The sequence below is a fragment of the Hyaena hyaena genome, unplaced genomic scaffold (assembly GCF_003009895.1).
Source record: "Hyaena hyaena isolate Hyena2069 unplaced genomic scaffold, ASM300989v1 scaffold_156, whole genome shotgun sequence".
Lineage (NCBI taxonomy): Eukaryota > Metazoa > Chordata > Mammalia > Carnivora > Hyaenidae > Hyaena > Hyaena hyaena.
The window spans coordinates 1,895,799-1,916,652 of record NW_024080788.1 but is presented as its reverse complement, the minus strand read 5'-3'; the positions used below and the strand labels follow the sequence as shown (position 1 = coordinate 1,916,652).

General features: G+C 36.6%; 1 protein-coding gene across 1 annotated transcript in view; it reads right to left on the bottom strand.

Annotated features, from left to right (window-relative positions):
- Nucleotides 1–20,854, bottom strand: part of MCTP1 (multiple C2 and transmembrane domain containing 1) — a 517,686-nt gene that overhangs the window by 232,283 nt on the left and 264,549 nt on the right. Inside the window, exon 3 of the mRNA XM_039239406.1 lies at nucleotides 8,785–8,927. Coding sequence (XP_039095337.1) covers nucleotides 8,785–8,927 — 143 coding nt within the window. The remainder of the gene's footprint in view (nucleotides 1–8,784; nucleotides 8,928–20,854) is intronic.

The following is a 20,854-nucleotide window of genomic DNA, read 5'->3' as shown; positions in this document are numbered from 1 at the left end:
AAATTATATTTTTTACTTAAAATTGTTATCTTATAACAAATAGAACTTTAAGAAGATGAACAACAAAATCAAGTAAAATAGAGTAATCATCAAAAATCTCAGGAACACAGGCTTAGAATATTTTCCATATATTATGGAAGGGTTATTAGCATTACTGTAAGGAAAAATAAGTGGGTATGAAATTCAACAAATACGTCTTCCATACTGGGCTCTTGGTGATGAGTATATGATTCTAATTCCTTCATGTTTTTCAGGTCACTGAAGATAAGTTCTGTGATATAAGAGAATGTCACTTTAAGTATACAAATAAGTAAAAACTGAAGTGTTGTTATTAAAGCACTTTGTAAAGTCATATGAAGGTTAAGTCAAATTTAGTTTTTATCATCACAAGCAAGACTAGGAAATAATATTAATGTAACTACCAACAACAAACAGAAAGGAAAAGAGACAATGTGTTTCTTTTTATTTATCCAGTGTCTTCTCTGTGCCTTTCATGGTTCTTACTCATACCATGATAAATAAAAAAGCATTATCCCTGATCTCTTGGACCCTGCATTTAGGAGCTGAGACGGTCTATACAAACACAAATAGATAAATACACTTCAGTGATGAGCACTGTGGACACAAAAGTCTAAGGGGTTTTTTGGGAGCTGCTATTTTAGACAGGAAGGCCTCCTGCAGGAAGTGTGTCATGTAGAGACCAGAATGATGAGAAGGATTAAGCCAATTTGGGAAGATCATTCCAGGCAGAAGAAACAGTAAATGACCAACACATGAAAAGGTCATCAAGCAGCCAGTGTGGTTGAAGGCAGCTTGAGAAAGATGGAGAGTGGAAGAAGGCTAGAGAGGCAGCTCAGAGCTAGGTCAATTAGGGCCATTTCCAAAAGGCTCAAGTAAATGGGAGTTGGCTAACTTCCATTCATTCATTAACTTTTCTTCTCATTATTTCCTTAGCCAGCATTGATTAAGTATTTATCATGTACCAGACAATACGTTAGGCAATGTGTAACCAGTGGTGAGCAAAGCTGACAACATCAATGCTTATAGTTTAGTAAAGGAGACAGGTGTTCAACAAGGAAGTGCACAGGTGATCCGTAATCCCAAATTTTGATAAGTGTTGGAAAGAAAAGAACAGAGTATGAAAAGGAAAAAAATAACAATAGAGATCAGGAAAAGCTTTTAAGATGGAAGAAAGATGCTAGCAGATGAAGTTTGGAGCTGTGTTTCCAGACCTTTCTGAACAGAACATCTTTGTATTGCACATTGCAGGAAATGAGCATGGACTAATACGCCAACTCTTGGATGGATCAAGCAGGCCATGGTACTCTCCAGGATGTGAGAATCCATTAGTCTGGGAGAATTCAGCACAAATGTGCTTAATAGTTAGAAAGCTTGAAGCAAGGGAACAGTATGTAGAACAGCCTGTCTTCCTGGTTTTCCTCCAATATTCATAGACTTTGATTTAAACAAATTTAATATGTAAAAAATTGATATTTAAACAAAAAGATAAATACTTTGCATTTCAAAAGGACTCTTAAATTTGAAGTCATAAGGGGATTTACTTAAGTGATAAATTCCCCTAATGCCTTCTAAATTATTTAATTTACAGTCATTTGATTTACATACAACCTTTCAGGAGTACATTTGTTATAGAAAGCACATTGCTCCTGCAATAGATATTCTCCTTGATCAATTGCACCTCTGAGATCTAGTCATTTGCTCCGTGGCCAATCACATGAATATACTGCCACGTGTCAGGCAACAGACACCTCAATGTTTGCAAGTGGCTACAAATACTGCATTTTACAACATAAAATTTACACTCAAAATTAAATCAATTTCTCCTATGTGATCTCTTCTAACTGTAGCACCCTAAAGCTAAAAATCTTAGGGACTATAGTGATAATCAATGAGAACATCTGGGGCACATATATACATGTGAAGTGGAGAGCTGTGAATCCAGTGAACTGGCTAGAAGAGACAGTCCAACTGGGTGATTCCACATTTAAACTCTCTTTCCTCCCATGGTGAAAGTCTTTCCTCAAGTCCTAATGCTAGGTGCTTACTTTAGTGCTTTCCTACTCATTAGCAAAGGCATAACCATGGGAAAGAATGGAACCCCCAGAATCCATTCATTAGTGAAATTATGAGCTATGCTACTTGGTTCCAAGCTCTATAAACTACTTGTCAAAAGGGGCACTGCTGCAGGGGGGAGTTTCAGAAATAAAGGACATAGAGAAGAGATAAAATAGGAAAAGGTACTTTCACTGTTGGGGCATCTGGGTGGCTCAGTAAGTTAAGTGTTCAACTCTTGATATCCACTCAGGTCATGCATGATCTCACGGTCATGATCTCAGGGTCATGAGATTGAGCCCCATGTCGCGTTCTGTGCTGAGCATGGAGCCTGCTGGGGATTTTCTCTCTCTCTCTCTCTCTCTCTCTCTCTGTCCCTCCCCCCCAAATAAATAAACTTAAAAAAAAAAAAAGAAAAGGTACTCTCATTGCAATAACAACAAGCACAGTGAAGACTGATTAATGTTTATTCAATATTTACTATCCATTAGGCACAGTTATCTATCAAACACATTATGGATATTTTTAAAGTCATGTCTTATACAACTCAGTGAACAGGGCATTGTTTCCATTTTTCAGATAAGGAATCCAAAGCTTAAAAAGTTTATGTTACTTCCCCCCAAAGCTCGGGGCTTGGAAGAGGTCAGATTCAAATTCAGTTGTGCATGATGTTCTGTTTAGAATAGAACGCATTTAAATTTAACAACCACAAGTTGGGTACCCACTGCAAGGGAAGCACTGTGAATTCACATGTGAACAGTTGAGATGGGATGCTTGCCTTCACACAGCCTCTCCTGGGAGAGGTGGAAACCTTAGATAATATAGATAAAACTTGCTTGGTTTCCATAACACCTCTCTTCATTCTTATATGAGTTTAGAACAAAAAAAGTTTTATTCTAATAAATGAATTTATTCAGCATCTTGATTTAATTGTCTTCCCTGAAAAACTGCATCAGGGAGTACACCAACTAAAATGCCTTTGGATATCAGTAACAGAAAACTCAGCTTCTACAAATGGGAATTTGTTAGCTCAAATGACTGGAATGCCCATAGGTAATTATGACTTCAGTGGAGTTTTCAATTGCCAGTTCAAATGATTCATATATTTATTCATTCAGTTACTTGAGAAATATTTGTTTAGCATCTACAACGTGTCAAGTGTTGTTTTAGGCACTGGAAATAAAGCAGTGAACAGAACAAAGTCTGATTTCTTGAGGCTTACATATAGGGGAGCTGCAGACAATAAATGAATGCATGACAGGTAGTGATAAGTGCCATGGGGAAAAATAACTCAGGGCATGAGAGTGATGGGAACTGCTATTTATAAAATGTTTCAGAGGACAATCAGAGAGAGTAGCCTTTGAATAAAGATGCATAATGGAAACAGGATATGGAATGGGACCCAGATCATGTAATGTGACCCAAGATCTAAGATTCTATGCAGAAAATATGTCCATGACTCATTTTCATTCCCAGGCAGCTTCAAAATAAGAATAATTAAACTCAAAATCATAGTTTTGACATTATAAAACAAACAAACAAACAAACAAAACAGAAAATCTAATGGGGGTCACTGCAATTAGTCATCTTTACTAGAAAATACAAGTTCCTATTATACCCCAATGTTCATAGCAGCACTCTCAACAATAGCCAAAACATGAAAAGAACCTAAGTGTCCATCAACTGACGAATAGATCAAGAAGATGTGGTATATTTACACAATGGAAAGTACATGACAATGAGAAAGAATGAAATCTGACCATGTGTAGCAACATGGATGGACCTTGAGGGTGTTATGCTGAGTGAAATAAGTCAGGCAGAGAAGGACAAATACCATATGTTTGCATGTATAGGAGGATTAGGAGGAAGTTAACAGAGGACAAAGTGGGAGAGGAAGGGGAAAAATAGTTGGGGAGAGAGAGGGAGGCAAACCATGAGAGACTCTTGAATACTGAGAACTGAGGGCTGAGGGGGGTGGGGGAGAGGGGAAAGGGAGTGATGGGCATGGAGGAGGGCACTTGTTGGGATGAGCACTGGGTGTTATATGTAAACCAACTTGACGATAAACTATTAAAAAAAAAAGAAAATACAAATTATGTTGCGTAATTACTAGATGGACAATAGGAAACCCTGAATCTCTCTAAGTCTCACTCACCTGTATAATGGGGATGAGGATAGTTACTTGTCAGGTATTGTAAGGATTACATGAGATAAAGTAGGCCTTGTGCCTAGCATGGTGCTCAAGAAATGGTAGTTATTACAGTGAAGATTTGACTACAGATTCTATCTTCCTGAAACTCAATAACCTCCTATGTTCTTTGCCTATAAACCAAAAGCAAGTACAGTCAAGTTTTTTGTTTCCTTGTGTTGTCTTGCTATTATTGACTTTTGTTGTTGTTGCTAACATAGTTGAGATTCTTGATTCATGCATTTAGGAAGTATTTTTGAACCATATAAGACAAAACATCTAAGATGATATGAGCATCTAACTTTGGGATAATTTGGTTTGGATGCTGTGTGGTTTAGGGCTGGAAACATTTTCTTCTGATTCCTCAGGTGTTTCCATTTAAAAGTCTAGAAAAGTGGCTCCCTACCCAAGCAGCACATCAGAAGAACCTACTGTGTTTTAAAAGTAAAGAAGATTGGACTCAACCAGAGAAGCCCTAAATCAAAGTCTTTAGGGAATACACTTGAACACCTAGATTCTTAAAACACACACACACACACACACACACACACACAACAAAAACAAAAAAAAAACAAAAACAAAAAAACTTCATAGATAATTCTGATGTATGGCCAGGGTTGATGATCATTGGTATATGACATTATTTTAGGGCCCTTCAAACCTACTGAGAAATAATTTTGTATAAGATAGCAATGTGGTCCTTAACTTGAACCATGTTTTAAAAGTTTCCATTTTAAATCTTTTTAAAAAAATTTTTAATGCTTATTTATTTTTTAGAGAGAGTGGGGGGGGGAGGGACCAAGAGAGAGGGAGACACAAAATCCAAAGCAGGCTCCAGGTTCTCGAGCTGTCAGCACAGAGCCTGATGAGAGGCTTGAACTCACAAATTGTGAGATCATGACCTGAGCTGAAGTCAGATGTTTAACCGACTGAGCCACCCAGGCACCCTGTCAGTTTTAAATCTTAAACCCAGAGAGATATGAGTTATTTAAGGAATTGTCAATTTTGGTAGACACAGTAATCTGATCTCAAACAGAATCACCTTCCTAATTATCAAAATTTTTCGATTATTTAGAAAAGCACTCCAATCTAACACCCAGATTTCTAGCCTATGATTAGGCCAAACAAGTAGCAATTTATATGAACACTTCCCCTTTATACTACTTTTCTCTTTTCCACTGTAACTCTGCATGTTCACTGTGTAACTTGGATAACAGTGTCAGTGAAATGAAAATCGAGAATTTAATTCAATCCAGCTGAAATGGATGCTGAATTTACCCTATTATCTAAGATGTGAGCCTGGGCATGCATCCCCGTGGCAACCAAGCAGGCTCCAGTGGCTCTTGTCTCATTTAAACCCCCAGCTTCTACTACGACCTTCTAAGTATATTTCAAGTCCATTCCTATAGAATTGTTTTTATCTGCCCTTACTGTAAAGTCTTTTGGAACTGAAGGAATATTCTTATTAAAATTAAAAGCCATAGGAATTCCAACCAATTGGAATGTATGCTATTATTTATTTTGTGTCTAATTTTTTTTAAATGACAGTTCCAAGATTCGTTTGGGAAAAAAATCTGGTTTTGCTAGAAATAGTATGAACACTGCAACTTTAATGTGATTTTATAATCTTGGCTCTGAAGTGAATTTTGTTTCCCTGGGTAATCTTTACATTGATAGAAATCAGATTACAGGGTACATATAAGCTTCTTTTTCCTTTAACTATAGGTGGGAGGGTTGTAGACAATATTTTCTAACCATCTAGTACATGGATGTATTTTCATATTGCCTGTCAGTACAGAATTGGTTAGCCCCTAAGAAATCTTTCTGAGAGGATAAATCTCCCAGTATATAGGATATGGGAATCATATTAAAATCAAGTCAGTCAATCACACAAGGATACAAAGAGACAATGAAAATAATGCAATGTTCATGAAATTCCTAAATTTTTCTACCAGTGTATTTGATTTAGGTCTCTGTGTGTGCAAGGTTAGGCAAAAAGTAGATAACATAAAGAGTGAAAAAAGAAAGCTAAAAGATAGAGACGTTTTTCAAAAAAAGTTCTATGCATTTCATACAAAATGAAAATCAAATGAAAAATACAAAAGCATATTTAAAAGCATAAAGCATTACATAAAAATATTGTCATCTTATGTTTCTACATGAAAGGCCAGTGTGATTTTTACTTAATCATTTTTCTTATGTAGGAATGTACAAAAGTGACAAATATTCTACAATTCACTATGCATCTTTTTCTGTATGGTAGAAGTTAAGTTGTGGCTACATGACGTAATACTTTGAAAACTTACAGGGGTAAGCAAACAAAAAAACAAAAACAATATTTGGAGTCTCTCTCCTAGCTTTTGGCTTAGAGGGTGATGTTAACCAAGGCTTTGGGCCTCCGTGCCATGTCACTGTTTCCACTGACACAAGTCTATGTGTGGACATATTCTCTCCCAAACCAAGACAAAAAACTGTGCCACCATGGTTTTTTCTGGGTACTACAGATTTTTGTTTATTTTTGAGCCTCCTGTGATACGCCTTTTCCAATATCCATTTTGACATTTAGATTTCTACAGAGATGAATATTCATTCTTAAGCACACGAGAATAACAAAAAAAACCTAACCAATATCTAATGTAATTTTGAGAAGTTTATTTCTTAATCTTTTGAAAGACTGGAGAGCCACATGGTTCTGTTGCGGAGTAACATCCCATTAAAGAAACAGATCCACAGTAAAAGTAATTAAAAATAAATCCTGTTCCTTCCATGATTTTCTCATAACGGACCTTAAACAAGATCCAAATGGTCCAGTACAATCCTTATTAACCCCTGCTTTCCTCTCCTGTCTATCGTCCCCATGGCCGCAGCTGCCCCAACTCATCTTTTCCAAACCTCCCTAGAAAGAAAATTTCCTTTACATCCCATTTATATAGTTTTTTAATTCCTTTTGCAATGTCTGTCTCAGTTCTTTATTATAAAGGTACTTCCTCGTGTGGATATTTTTTTCTCATGTAGATATTTCTTTCTCTCTAGAAGTGTGGAGCAGGGAAGAAAAACATCTCCAACTCTGAAGATCTTCCCTTTGGTGGGAGGAGGGCTGGTCATGAATATTGCCACATTAATAATTCTTGTGCCATCACGCATTACATGTTATAAACACAGTTCATGAATTCTAATTGATTTGCTTTGCCAATGTCCACTTGAGACTATATTTTAATTCATTTTTTTAAAGTTTATTTATTTATTTTGAGAGAGAGAGTGCTGAAAGGGCAAAGAGAGAGAGGAAGAGAGAGAGAGACTTCCAAACATGCTCCACACTATCACCACAGAGCCCAATGTGGGGCCCAAAAACCCATGAACCAAACCATGAGATCATGGCCGAGCTGAAATCAAGAGCTGGTCACTTAACTGAGCCATCCAGGCATTCTGAGACTATTTCTTATGCAAATATGGACCTAATCTCCTATAATGACTTCTAGAAATTTACTAACTATGTACCTAGGAGATTCTCTTCTCGCTGATCTTATAAACTGTCCTGCTATGATTATTTTAAGACTAATCAAGTACAGTAGTGAGAAGGGGAAAGAGTGGAATAAGGAGTTGGATCTGTATCTGACTGACAGTCCGCTGTGGTAACTCACTACCTTCAGATGACTCAGTTCTGCTGATTTTAATAAAAGCTTGATTAAGGTTTTCCCCTTTCTGTGGAGAAGAGAAACAACTGGAGGCAATATAAATGAAGAGTTGAGGGAAATGAGGATACCCAGAGATTGCTCATAGAGTGATTCCATGAGAGTTTTGGCTCATGTGCCAGTTGCAACATGTAGTTATTATGGTAAAAACAGAAAAAGGTTTGGTCACTGAATGGATAGGACACAGGAGCCACAAAGTGTGTCTACAAAGATAGGAATTAGATACAGAAAACGTATCTGGAGATACGGATTAAAAAGAAGTTAGGTAGGAAAATAAAACAAAGAATCTCCTTAAGTTCTATAAAAAGCAAAACAAAACAAACTACATCAAGTGAGAGGAAAGACTTTTTTCCCCCCATTTTTGGTAATACAATAGAGATAGGAATTCCCATCCCCACTGCCACCCTTCTATCTTTACCCTTCTCATCTTCCAAGGAAAATATTTTGTTCACAACCTGTAATGGTAGACCCCCTGATATAATTCTTGAACAAAAAGGCTAGGTTCTGTGTAAGCTTTCCTAGTTGCTAGTTTATGGAGATTCGTGTGTACATATTCCCAGAGTATGCTAAATCAGTTAACTTCACCCAACAGGAGAAGATGGACTCCATAATTCTGCTAAGCGAGTGGCAATAGAACTTTCCTGAAGAAAAGTGCTCCCAAGCTTCTCCTCCCCTCTAACTCCTTTTTGTCACACCATCCACAGGTTAGAGTGGCACACAGCAGAATTTATCTCTCATGAAAAATCTCATCAGACAGGGAGACATGGTAGAAAACCATTAAACAGGGAGTTTTATGTCATTCCACCAGGGGAAAACAAATAACTGGCTCACCTTTATATACAATGGCTCCCTAAGATGCTCAACAAGAATGCAAGCTTTCTCCTCCCATATGGGATTGAGGTTCTTGTGTATTATTTTACTTCTAAAAACTTCTTTTCCTCCAATTTTAAACTTCACGTATGGATCACTTGTCCCTGTTAAAGAGATATAGATTGAGTCATGTTAATCATGCTTTTCACTGGAAGCAAGAGAATAGCTTGTTTAAACATCAGGAAGTGTTTAAAGGAATAAACGTTAAAGAAAGCTTATCATGTGGGAAAATAAAGGTTAAGTGTTTTTTCCTAAAATTTTCCTTAAATTTTGCTGGGACAGTATATAATACTAATTATTAAATCTAAGCAGTAAAAATATTAATTATTATTATTTTATTTTACTGATCTTAATATGGTAACCTTGTCCTGGTATTTAAAAACCTCTATTGCATGCTGCATATGTAAATTTAATTCATACAAATGACAGAGATTAATCTGACATTTCTCTTGGTATCATCTGGCCAACTACAAAAAGATGATGCATGATCTTGACCAGATTGACTAATTTTAGAGTTACATATGCTGCTCAAACTTTATACTCGTATCATGGACTTAAGGGAAGGTGAGTCTCAAACTGGGCTCTAATTTCATCATTGGTCCCATATTCTCTCTTGCTCAGAAGTTACAATTTTAGAATGCTAGTATAGGATGGAGGTCTCTGAGTAAGGCATTGGGGGAAGGGGACAACTTTTTAATAAGTCATCTGCAAACTTCATATTAACCCTTCACACCTCCCAAGCTCCCTGTGATGATAAAGAAAATCAGAGCTGTCAAGGAAGTTGCTCATGGATACAGAGCTAACAGGAGGTGAAGATAAAATTCCATCCAAGCTTGTTTGACTCTAATACCTATGCTTTTTCAACTACACATGGAAGCGGGAGGGCTTTGTCATGCTTCCATACATTTCATACCGTTTCTCATTGTGATTGACGAATGTGGCCAATCGATCTAATGAGTCTATGCTATTATTAGATAGGATTCCTAAGAGAAGGTGAGTCAGAGACATCCCCAAAGGAATCATTCCAGTGTGACAGTCTTCATCCTCAGGAAATAATTCCTTATACATGGCCCGGCCCCTTTATAATAAGATTTTGTTTAATTCTTTCTGTTTTGTCTAAACTGAAGCTACAATTGATAGCTTTGGTCTATATGATTTAAAGAAAAATGTAAGTGGGGCTTAGTAAACTGTGAAGCATGATATAGACGTTAGACATCACAATTGTGCCGATATCCTTAAGCTTACTATCTGCATTTCTTCTTGACACCTCCCCTCACTGCAATGACACATAAAGATCTGTGCTAAATTAAATATAAGGACAGACTTATAGGATTTGGCTTTTCTTATTTAATCTTTTTTTTTTTTTTCAAAACTCTCCATACTCCTGAAGTAAATTTAATGCCCAGCTTTTTGTATGTCTAGACTTGGGTATAATAAAATAATGATCCCAATTTCCCACTGTGAGATTCCCATTTCGACAGTTTGATTTTATCATAATGATACAAACTTTAAAATTATTTATAAATGTAAATGCAGGCTACTGTATGGTCACTTGTTATAATGCATTCTTTAGGGGAGTCAGTGCAACCAGTAAGTTTAAAATTGCTATTTTTTTGGTGGCGCCTGGGTGGCTCAGTCGGTTAAGCGTCTGACTTTGGCTCAGGTCATGATCTCTCAGTTTGTGGGTTCGAGCCCCATGTCAGGCTCTGTGCTGACAGCTAGCTCAGAGCCTGGAGCCTATTTCAGATTCTGTGTCTCCCTCTCTCTCTGACCTTCCCTTGCTCATGCCATCTCTCTCTGAAATAAATTTTAAAAAATTAAAAAAAAAATAAAATTGCTATTTTTAACACAGTGGTTCCTAATATGGGCTGAGGACCCTGGAGATTGGGAGTTTTGCAGCACACACTTGGAGGGATACTAAAATCCATGTACCTACATGAAATTTGTCAGTCATGTCCTCATGATTTGAAATTCATCTCTCACTATTGCTACCTGCTAAAATATAATAAGCTCCATAATATCAGAGCCATTTGGATCACTGTTTTGTTTTGTTTTAAATTGCCAGCATTTAGTACAGAATCAGACATATTTTTGGTCCTCAATAAACACCTGGTGACTAACTGAATGAATCACTGACGTAATAGTGTCAGTGGTAGACCTCTGTTCCTCTTGACTTGTTGCTTCCACTTGGATATCGGATAGACATTCCATTGTCAACAATGTCCAAAACTTAAGTCTTGATCCTCTCTCCTGCTAACTGCTCCTCCCTCAGGCTTTGTTTGGTCAGTAAATGACTTCATCATTTGATAGTTGCTCATGAAAGACACCTGGAAATTTTTCGCAATACTTCCTTCTTCTCCATGCGTTGCATCCAGTACACCACCAATTCCAATTAACCCCAAAACACACATGTTCTAACTTCTCTGCCTCCAATCTAGTTAAGCTACCATGACTTCTTTGCTGTACTACTGTTAATAATAGCCTCCTAATTGGGCTCTTCACGTCTTTGATGTCCCCCCTTCATTAATTCACTAAATGATAGGCAGAGCTTTTAAAAATACAAATTTAATCTTTCCCCTTCTTTGCATTAACACATCTCAACAGCTTTCAACTACACCTACAATAAAATCCAAAATCTGTAACATGGTAGACAGGACTTGCCATTTCTCCAACTCCATTTTGGGCCCCTCAGCATGTTCCAGCTATCCGGTCACGCAAGGGAACATGCACTGATCACTTACTATAACAGATATAATGTAACTGCCAACAAGCCTGTGAGATAAATTCTAGTGCTATCTTGAGGTTACATTTGAAGAAACTACAGCATAGAACAGCTGTGTAAAGTCTAAGCCAACTCCAAACACATTTTTCATGCTTGGTGTCCTATCTATTTTGCCACTTGAGGCAGTACATATCCAGTGACCTGAGGAAATAACAATCCAGCCAATAAAAGTAGGTCTACAGGTTAAGTTAGGGATTAGGGACAGATTTTTGAAAGGTATCATAGGGATTGGTAAAACAGAGAGAGGCTGTTTTTAGGGACTCTGAAAACATGATGTGATGGCAAAATATTTCATAAACATGTGGCTTTGGCCACAGGGTGACCTGGTTTGGAGATAGCAAATGTGTTTAGCAAATTCCACTGAACACGGAAAACAAATTCAGATGCACACTCATGAATGTCATCTGACATTCTCTGCTTTGACTCCCCAGGTGAAATTTGCTGCATTTCTCTTTCCAACCATCACTTAGAATCTTCTGATGCTACTATTAAAATTTAGTATTTTTTAATAGTCCTGTTTCTTTAAGGAATTTCTAATTGTTTTCAAGTTCTCAACAAAGAGAACCTTTGTGACTTAGTCCTTAACAGTTGAAGACTTTTACCTTGTGATAACAACATTGTTTTTTTGTTTTTTAATTTAGGTTCAGTAAAAGATCTGTATCTAGCATTCTTTTTAAGAAATATTCTTCAAATAAAATTGTTTTATTGACCATATCTGTACAAGCACATAGGTATATAAGTTTACATGAATGAAATACGATGTTATTGTCTCAAACGTACTTGATGCTCAATAACTGGTAGGTAAACTTCTGAATACACTGGATTTTCATATCAATTACTTTAAATATACATAGCCATATATAATAGGGTATAATCCAATTAGATAAATGTATGAACACTAATTTACCTGAATTATGACTTTATATAAAGAGGTTACTTACAGTTTAAAAGTACAACTAAGGCTGTAATGAGTAACCTTGAGTTTATATCCATCTTTGAACACTTCCTACTATATCCTCTAGGTAAATTTCTAAAAATAAAATGGTTAGGCAAAATGTGCTAATTTCCATCTAATAAATATTTCCTACTGTCTTCTGGAAAGATTATAACACACTTCAGTCTATTTTGACTTCATCTGAGCAGTTGTGATTGCTTCAACATCTCAGAATAGGACTCCCATATTATATTATATTCCAAAGCCATTATTTAACCTAGTTTACAAAAACTTGAAAGAGTCAGCAGTATACAAAGCCAACAGATACAATCTTTAATTCACTTTCACTGTATTTTCCAAGTTTATTTTTGTATCTAACACAAAATTTTGTACCTTCTATATGAGAAAGTGTTTTTCTAACCTTATTTAAGCAAGTTATGGCTTATTGATTATTAATAGGCATTGTATGCTTTTTTAAAAAAGAATTTTGTGTTCAATCATAATGCAGGTTTAGAACAAAATTAAGTAGATACATTTTCTATAGCCTTTAAATGAGTGAATGTGCACCAGGAGTCTTCAAGAAGGGAATATGACATGTGGTGTTTTTCCCAGGCTTCTTTGACCGTGGGGCCTATTTTTCTTGAGTGCATTTTTCAGTCTCATAACCCCTGATCTGTCTTTGGGAAATAGTACTTTATTATATTTCATAGATAAGAAATTTCTCACATGTTTCGGAATTTATTTTACTGTAATGGAATCTCCAGTGCACTCAAATGATTTCATTTTAATAACACTCCCAAGCTCCTAACATGCGGTTAATCTTGTCTAGTTACAACCAGGTTTTATACATATATTATATATAATATATTATACAATATATAACATGTATTTTATTTATGTATTAAAATTATTTCCAAATATATATATTTAGTTCGTTGGTTGAAAGAAACCCAGAAAATTAATAAATTCACCTGATAGTGCTGCTTTGTTGCAATATTGCATTCAACCACAAGATGGCACTAACACTTATCAAATTGTCGTGAAGCCTGCAGTTCTATTCAAAATTAAGGCATCTCTACTGCACACTGGTTCTTAAGCATTTTCTAGCAATTTGTGCTTTGCTGTTATTAACTAAGCCATGACCCTCATTAAAACATTTTTGATGGTGTCAATGAAATGAAAACAGGGCAAATAAATATGGGAGAAGGAAGTAGGGTATGTTTAGCCCTAAAATAAAATTCAGGTTTTATTTTTATTAACATCAAGAGTAATCTTTTGTCCGTATGCATTTTATCAGATAGCACTAACCTCAGCATTTATTTTTTAACATTAATTCTTTTATTTTATAACTATAAATTCTACGCTTTAAAAATTCTAGAATAGTCTAGTCCTAAGGATTATTAATAATTTCTGAACCTTAGGATCAAATTGTCTCCAAAAGAGGAATTAGATGGTATGTAAAATATTCTCTTATGTACTAAAGGAATACATGCCCCAATGCTATACTGTATTTTATTTATTTTATTTTTTTGGAGTCATGTCAATGATGAGTACTTCAACATTTTGTGTGATTATTTAGCCTTTAATGTAATTTAAGTCTTTAATGTAATTAAGTAGAGAGGAGGAGAACTAAACTTTGAACGGGTCCACTTTTGTGTGCAATAAACACTGTGTACACAAGATGGCAGTCTCTTTTCCCTTAAAATAGCACTAAAGATATTTCAGTGTAAATATTGGTTTTCCTCCTCAGAATAAACGAGCTTCCTGGTTAACAAGCTTAAGTCTCTTATCCCAAACCTAGTATGTACAGAAACAGAACAAGCTACTCCTGTCGTGGGGATTTATAGTCGTTCAATGATGCTAAGCCCTAATCCAAAACAATGCCAAGCTGAAACTCAGTCTCATACTGGAAGTAGGAAAGAGGAGGAGGAGGGGGAGGACTAGAGAAAGAAGAGTAAAAGGACAGCAAAGAGAAGTGAATATAAATATTGAGTGTGGACAGTTAAAAACAATTCAAATTTAAGTTGGATCTTCCTGAAGGTACCGGTTTGTCTAGAAGTATTTAAAGCTAGCCATCTTTGCTGCCCAAATGCAGCAGAGAAAGTGTGTATTGTATAATAAGGTCCTTCACACTTGAAAAAGGCCTGTAGGGACACCTGGGTGGCTCAGGCAGTTAAGTGTCCAACTTCTGCTTAGGTCATAATCTCACAGTTCGTGGGCTCGAGCACCGTGTCAGGCTCTGTGCTGACAGCTCAGAGCCTAGAGCTGCTTCATCACAGCCCAGATGCTGTGTCTCCCTCTCTCTCTGCCCCTCCCCTGTTCACACTCTGTCTTTCAAAAATGAATAAACGTTTAAAAAAAAAGTTAAAAAACAAAAAAGGAAGCAGCCTGTAAAGGTAATGTTCAAAGCAAACTGAGAGAATAGGTTATATCTTTATATACATTTATTTTTTCACTAATGATTTAAAAATCTTCAAAACATATTTATGTATTAAAGTTATTTCCTTAAGCTCTCCTATTCCTTCTTCACTTTTTGTTGGAGATTTGGAATGCTCTACAATTGATGTATTATATATGTCAATATATAACTGAAGGGGAAAATAACTAAAATAACTTAAAATTCAAATGCAAGAGGTTTCTAACAGCCTATGGCTTACTGTAATAAAATAAGAGCAAACATTTTTTAATAATGAGGAATATAAATATTCCAATGATTTTGAAATTTATGGTTAATGGAGTTACCATGAGACAGCACAAAGACAAACTAAGAATAATAGTGTGATGTAACAGAGTGTAGGGCTGAACCAAGGAAATTTCTTTCTTTGAAGAGTAGAAGAGACTTCAAGGCACACTGCAGAGAGGAGGCGTAAGTGACAGGAACAGGCTATTGATTTTTATGAGAGATTAAGTGACAGGAACAGGCTATTGATTTTTATGAGAGATTTTCTGGCTTACTTTTCTCTTGTAAATGCAGAGTTCAGGATATGTAAGATAAGATTCTAGATGGTATATTTGGGATGAATACAGCTTGCTCAATTCCCTTTCCCATGTGGCATAAATTACAGGTGGTATCTACATGGGACTTTCCAGTAATGTCTGCAAGTACAGGTAAACTAAAATACGGAAGGGAAGTGCTTACTTACGTTTTCTTTCCACACTGCTTTAGACAAAGATGCTTTAATTTTGAATATAAATTATATATTAATCTGTGATATAGGAGCAAGCACAATACAGGAGTGCCTTAGATGTCAGTTTTTCCAAAGGGCCTTACACCCATTGCCTCTGGGCGCTCCCTCTATGACCAGTAATTAATCAATGCATTGACTAGATTACAACAGATATTCTTCACCATCTCCCTCTTTTCTGTTTTCTTTCTTTTTTTTTTTTCCAAAGGGAAACAGTTTTCCCTGGAATTCTGTTGGAATATATTACTATGTTGGCACGGCCATCATAACCCGCTAAAGAGTTGAAAAGTTGAAAAGAACTTAAGTACTTTAACTTTCCTATTAAAAAAATCAGCATATTAAAAAATTAAATCCCAAAGTTTCTATGATTTTTTTCAATCATTTTTCTTCTGGCTCTACCAGTCCTTTTCTGAAATTATTTCCTTGAGTGTCATCCATAACTTTCAACTACCAATTTCAGTGGGCTTTTTCTTAGTCTTCCAGCTGTGGACTGGGATTTCGTTCTTTCTTTCTCCTTCCCTTTCTGTCTCTCTGTCTCTCTGTCTCTCTCTCTCGGTCTTTCCCTCCCTCTGTCTCCCTCTTTATTTGGATTCTGTGACTCTTCTCTCAGTAATCCTATGGTGAAAAGAATATTGGCCATAGTCATTTGGCTTTTTACAGGCAGTGTGGTCTTAACAAAGTCTCTTGTCTATAGTTTTTGGATCCTTAAAATGAGACAATTTCCCAAATTTCTCTGAGAAAAGTAAATAATTTCTAATAAGATTTCACTTACATGCCACTGACAGAGAAGAAGCCATTCCACACAAGAGAATTTTCCAAAAAAGTAAAAATAGTCATGTGAAACACCAAGTATTGTTTTACTAATACACTTGAAAGAACTATTTTAAAATTTATTCTCTTTTCTTCTTGCATAAATAATGAATGTAATTTTTAAAAAATGGGGCAGAAGCGCCACCTAGGTGGCTCAGTCAGTTAAGGTCACAATCAGGTCATAATCTACAGTTACAGGATCAAGCCCTGCATTGGCTCTTAACCTGGCGGTGTGGAACCTGCTTTGGATTCTGTCTCTCCCTCTCTCTTGCTCTCTCTCTCTCTCTCTCTCTGCCCCTCCCTTACCCATGCTCACTCACTCTCTCTCAAAACAAAAAGTAAACTTAAAAAAAATGAGGCAGAACAGAATTTGTTCATTATATATGTCTAGGAAATTATCCTTAAGGTTCTAAGAAAACAAAATGAAATCTTCAGCACAAAAATACTGAAACTTGGCAGAAATATTTCAATTTCTGGATTTCCCAAGTGACTGCTGCTGAAACCCAGAAGATATTTCACAGAGAGATATTTACCACAGAGAGTCCCCCCAGCCACAAGTATCTCTGTAATCTGTAATATATTCTATATATTCTTAATCTAATCTATTCCTTTCAATTTAAAGTTGTTATAAACTCAACAACAGTAATACTTCTGCTATTATACACGCCAGTGAATAAAATGTGGTTCTTAAGCTATAATAAATTAAAAGTGATTTGAGAGGTAAGGAGCCTGAGATCCTGGATCACTGAATGGAAGGGAGCCATCTGCCCACCAAGAGCACGTGCTTGGATAATTATGTGCACGGGGCATAAACTTCTATCACATTTGAGCCATTTAATATTTTAAGGGTGCAGTTATAACAGCAGCTCACTCTACCTTAACCAATACAGATTCCTACATCTTGTGAATTCTAATGATTAAAACTCTACTTGTAACCACAGTTTAGCCTGTCCCATGTGATAAATGCTCCTAAGGTCTCTGATTCTAATTCTTAAAATACCTCTTGAAATCATCTCTGCCAGCATTGCCTCGTTCTTCCTTATCTAGATTATTAAGCACCTTCTGTTGGTCTCCCTGCCACCCGTCTAATCTCTTCCCCAAAAGCTACCAGAGTCCTCTCTGTCATACATAAATCACGCCAGCTCCATCTGATTCATCTTAGACCACATTTTACTCCATCTTCCCCATCCACAAGCAGTGCTGTGGGTAACCCAGGCTGCAACACTCAGGCTCAGAGTCAGTTATCAAAGCTTCTCCTTGTCCAGGGAATTTTACATAAACTGGGTGGATGTTTTGTTTTTGATTTTGTTTTTGTTTTATACTCTTACCATGGAACCTTCTGATCTTAATTTGGCTCCCATGGCAGAAGGAACCCCAATACCCATTTCTTCCATTTTTGTTTCAGCGATAGAGCTCCGTGAGGTTAGCAGCACATGTGGTCACCTCATTAAAGAATTTATATATTATAATTTTATATCCTCCAAGCAACAGTCCTTGCTGGTAGAGGTGAGCAGAAGTGGCATACACAGCTTCTGGATCTTCTGGTGAAAAGTGGAGCAGCTGCTTGGAATCAGAGAAGGAAGCATGAGGTGATGCAGGCACGGCGCCTTCTTTGGGCTGTGATCTCTCCCTTTTGGACTTAATGTGGGAAAAAAATATCTTTTTAAAGTCACTATATGTACAGGTCTCTTGTTACCAGACGCTTGGCTTCCACTCTAAGATAACTTTCTAAATGCTTATTTATTTTTGAGAGAGAACGAGTGAGCAGAGAGAGAGAGAGGACAGAGGATCCAAAGTGGGCTCTGCACTCACAGCAGTGAGCCCAATGTGGGGCTTGAACTTACAAACCATGAGGTCATGACCTGAGCCAAGACCAAGAGTTGGTTGCTCAACCGATTTAGGTACCCCTAAGACAACTTTCTAAAGAGATTTTGCATCTAGATGAGTATGATTCTTATTGGAATGATTTGACTTAATATAGCTAATGAATCTTATTTGAGTCCCATTCAATCCATTTCATAAGATCAGGTGGCATGAACTATCTTCCTCCATGGCCTAGCCATTCCTGGGCACTAAGACTTCTCGCTGACTGCAGTGGAAGATAAAATCCAGTCAAGAAAAGAAAACAGACTAAGATGTAAAGGAACTAACTTTCCTGAATATTTACTATGTACCTGGGGCTTTTCACAAAATATTCACTTAGTTATAACTATAGCCGTGTGAGGTGAGTTCAACTAGCACATAGGAGGTGTCCAAAAGATATTTACTGAATAAATGAATAAATTAATATTCTTAGTACTTTATAGATGAGTAAGCTGGTTCCAAGAGGTTAGGCTGCTGGATCTGGTCAGAGGATCCATTTGATTCTAGATTCCAACTGTGTTCCACTACACTATGATGCCTACCTACTCTAAGCTTTTTAAATCAATAGACATGTCCCATCTAGCTCAAGCTCTCATTTTTGAACTCAGCCCTCCCATATGGTACCCCCATTAGAGACGGGATTCTATACTAGGAAGCCATGGATCTCACTAAACTTGGCAATCTTTAATTCTGAACTGTAATCAAGGCAGCATAGCAGTTAGACAAGCATAGGTGAATGTGATGGGGGAGATGATTTATTTAGTGCCCTTTGCCTCCATCTAACAGAAAATCTCATGAGGGCAAGAACTTTTCTGCAACCCAGAACCTACCATGAAGCAGGTGCTCAACTCATCAATAAAACTTGTTGACTTATATGAGGAACATACATTACCATTAATATACTGGCTTTGCTAAGTTGGGCACTTATTCAGATGCTTAAGATGGGAGTTCTCTGCAATGAAAATAATTGTTCAATGGTGCTCCACAGAAAAATATAACTAAAAAGTATGAAATTATTTAATGTATTTTGAAGGCTTATTTTCACTCCATCTACAACAGAGGTGGTTAAGTGCCATGGAGGGCATTGGTAAAGAGCTTGACCTCCAAGTGAGAAAGCCTGGGCTCTAGTGTCAGCTCAAGTACTTACTGGATATGTGAACTGCAAGAAGCCACTTCACTCAGATGAAAATGAAGGTGGTATAAAACCTCATAAAGTTTGTTGTGAAGGTTTAATGACTTAATTTGTGTAAAGTACTTAGCAGAGTTACTGGCACAAACAAAACATTCAATAACAATTAGCAAGTATTCTTACTCGTATTCAGATGCATGGAGACAAAGTAATATAATGACATCATGATTTGAAAACCTGAATATAACAAAATTGAAATAAAGAACTACAAACATATCAAAATGGGTGTCAAATCTCTGATTTCCCATGTTGAATAATTCATTTCAGTTGAGATAACAGTTACAATTTAGCTACCTTCCTTAATCATTTAAGAATACATAACTATACACCAGAAAAGTAATGACTATTTTCTAGGGCCTTCTCCTTCCCAGTTGTGTTACAGATAGTATTTCTACCGGATTTTAAAAAAATAAAGAAAGAAAAGAAAAAATAGCCTAGAAATAATTAGAAACACTGCAAGAATAAACATAAGTATATCATAAAACAGGACATTAAAATAATTGGAGCCCATAGAACATATCCACTAAAAAAAAGGAGTTATTATGAAGAAAACAAAGCCCTCTTCATCAGTCAAAACTATAAGTTATAGCAATGTGAATAATTTTATGATTCTTGTTGTTTGATTACCATCGTTAACTGAACCAATTTCAAGACAACTATATTGCAGTATGATTAAAATGCATCACAGAGGCATGGTCATGGAATTATCTGTTCCTTGGCATCGTCACAAATTCAATTCGAGGAAAAAAAAGAAAAGTGAATGGTCTCCTCTTTGTCTCCCTGCTTCTAGTCTTCCCCTCTCCAACTCATTCCCCAAAATCTTATGCCTGGATATATTTTGGACGCAAAAAGTCTAATGTTCCTCCCTTGCTTTAAATTCTTCATTTTCACACTGATTTCAGAATAAAGTTTAAAGCTCTTAGCATGTCATGCAAATATTTCTCTGCTAATTTCTCCAGACTCCATTTTGCCAGACCTCCAATCTACAGAACAAATTGCAGCACCTCAAATTCTCAGCTTCTCTCCCACATCTGTGTCCCTCCTCATCCCTTTCCATTTGCCTTGAACTTGACAGCGTCCACCATCCTCCGTCCTCTTCTGGTACCAAATGCAAGTCTCCCTGCTGTGCAGACACCTTTCCCCAGCCATCCAACAGACACTATTTGGCCTTTCTCTTACTCTCCCAAACATTCCCTGCAACAGCACTTGTCACGTTGAGGACTGGTTTACTTCTGATCCCTGGTGTCTGGCACAACTCCTGGGTTATA